Source organism: Borostomias antarcticus, assembly GCF_949987555.1.
Source record: "Borostomias antarcticus genome assembly, chromosome: 14".
NCBI lineage: Eukaryota > Metazoa > Chordata > Actinopteri > Stomiiformes > Stomiidae > Borostomias > Borostomias antarcticus.
In genome coordinates this window covers 21,602,415-21,604,914 of record NC_140247.1, presented here as the reverse complement: position 1 = coordinate 21,604,914, position 2,500 = coordinate 21,602,415, and the positions used below count along the sequence as shown (strand labels likewise).

The window sequence follows — 2,500 nt, the reverse complement described above, 5'->3', positions numbered from 1 at the left end:
GTATTTATATTGAGGGGTGAGTGGAGGACAGGGTGGTATTTATATTGAGGGGTGAGTGGAGGACAGGGTGGTATTTATAGTGAGGGGTGAGTGGAGGACAGGGTGGTATTTATACTGAGGGGTGAGTGGAGGACAGGGTGGTATTTATACTGAGGGGTGAGTGGAGGACAGGGTGGTATTTATAGTGAGGGGTGAGTGTAGGACAGGGTGGTATTTATACTGAGGGGTGAGTGGAGGACAGGGTGGTATTTATAGTGAGGGGTGAGTTTAGGACAGGGTGGTATTTATAGTGAGGGGTGAGTGTAGGACAGGGTGGTATTTATAGTGAGGGGTGAGTGGAGGACAGGGTGGTATTTATATTGAGGGGTGAGTGGAGGACAGGGTGGTATTTATACTGAGGGGTGAGTGGAGGACAGGGTGGTATTTATATTGAGGGGTGAGTGTAGGACAGGGTGGTATTTATAGTGAGGGGTGAGTGGAGGACAGGGTGGTATTTATAGTGAGGGGTGAGTGGAGGACAGGGTGGTATTTATACTGAGGGGTGAGTGGAGGACAGGGTGGTATTTATACTGAGGGGTGAGTGGAGGACAGGGTGGTATTTATACTGAGGGGTGAGTGGAGGACAGGGTGGTATTTATAGTGAGGGATGAGTGGAGGACAGGGTGGTATTTATAGTGAGGGGTGAGTGGAGGACAGGGTGGTATTTATACTGAGGGGTGAGTGGAGGACAGGGTGGTATTTATAGTGAGGGGTGAGTGGAGGACAGGGTGGTATTTATATTGAGGGGTGAGTGGAGGACAGGGTGGTATTTATACTGAGGGGTGAGTGGAGGACAGGGTGGTATTTATAGTGAGGGGTAAGTGGAGGAGAGGGTGGTATTTATACTGAGGGGTGAGTGGGCGTGGCCCAGCAGTTTAATCCCCTTTTATGGAGATGGGCGGGGCGTTTACCTATGCTTATTACGGACAACTGGCGTGTGACATTCTGACTTCGTAAGAACGGATTTGAGAAGAAAAAAAAACTTTGGAAGATATTGGTGAATGAAACCCATTGTCGATAAAGCTTTGAACCAGGAAGTCAGGAAGTGAAATTCTAGAAGTACAGTAGGATGTGAGCATGTGACCCACTTGTAGGCCAGTGTGGCGCTGAAGTGCTGCTTGATGTAGGCTTCCAGCACCGTGTTGAAATGCTGGAACTTCCTGTCAGCGATCAGCCCGATGATGTAGATCTGGAGGAGAGAGGGTTTGGTTTACACCCGGGATGAATATTCAATACTGTATCGTTGTAAATACTGTATATCATTATAAATACTGTATAGTATTGGAGTCAGGTTTGGCAAGAAAGGCGTTTACTGACACAGAGAGATACACTGGCCACATGCAGAAACAGACTGACGGACTGGAACTGGAGTCACTAAAACACACACACATACACACACACACATTATGCACACAAGCACACACTATACACACAAACACACACACACTCACTCACCAGGGCGTCGAAGACGAGGATGTCATAGTCGTCAGTCTGTGAGTGTTCCATCATGATGTTGAACAGAGCATCCAGGGTGTCCTGAAGAAACTGCACACACACACACACACACACACACACACACACACACACACACACACACACACACACACACAGGGAGGAGAAGAGTGGTGAGGGACAGACACATGTGCATGCACACAAACACACACACACACACAGGTGGAGGAGGAGAGAGGTGAGGGAACACACTTGCATTCACACACACACACACACAGGTGCAAAGACACACACACACACAGGTACAAAGACACACACACACACGCACGCTCACCTTGACCACCTCCTCTCCATCGATGATCTTGAGTTTCTCCAGGTTCTCTTTGAGGAGCTCAGGACGTGTTCTCCACTTCAGAAGCCCCAGCAGCCCCACTGAGGAGAGAGAGAGAGAGAGAGAGAGAGAGAGAGAGAGAGAGCGAGAGAGAGAGAGAGAGAGAGAGAGAGAGACGGAATACATTGATTGATTGATTTTTATTTATTTTTAAGACAGGGACAAGGTACAGTAGACATTAACCCTATAGAATAGGGAGAGATGCACTGTACAAGGTTATAGCTAAAACAGCTAATTTCCACCCGCAGTCCCTGGGCAAATAAATATAGTCTTAAAATAGTGGGGCAAATAGTATACAGTAGGAGAGTTACATACATAGAATCAATACAAAAATGTTATATATATATATATATATATATATATATATATATATATATATATTAAGTTATATATATGAGATTTCACTCATTTCACACATCTTTATCTGTTTATACAACCTTTCATTAAATCATCATTTAAACTTATGGCTCTATGAGGAGGAAAGGAAGCACTCCAAATACGTTAGTGATCTTTATTTGCCACACGGACGTTTGGGGCAGTGAACTTCCTCAGCATGTTTAATGGCAAAGTAATCAGTTCACACAGGTGTGGTAATTATAGGCACCATTATCAACAACA

At 45.5% G+C, this 2,500-nt stretch overlaps 1 protein-coding gene across 1 annotated transcript in view; it reads right to left on the bottom strand.

Moving 5' to 3' along the window:
• Window positions 1-2,500, bottom strand: part of dock2 (dedicator of cytokinesis 2) — a gene marked incomplete at both ends in the record, with an annotated part of 127,702 nt that overhangs the window by 112,363 nt on the left and 12,839 nt on the right. Inside the window, 3 exons of the mRNA XM_084448624.1 lie at window positions 1,128-1,228; window positions 1,495-1,584; window positions 1,826-1,923. Of these exons, the coding sequence (XP_084304750.1) occupies window positions 1,128-1,228; window positions 1,495-1,584; window positions 1,826-1,923 (289 nt within the window). The remainder of the gene's footprint in view (window positions 1-1,127; window positions 1,229-1,494; window positions 1,585-1,825; window positions 1,924-2,500) is intronic.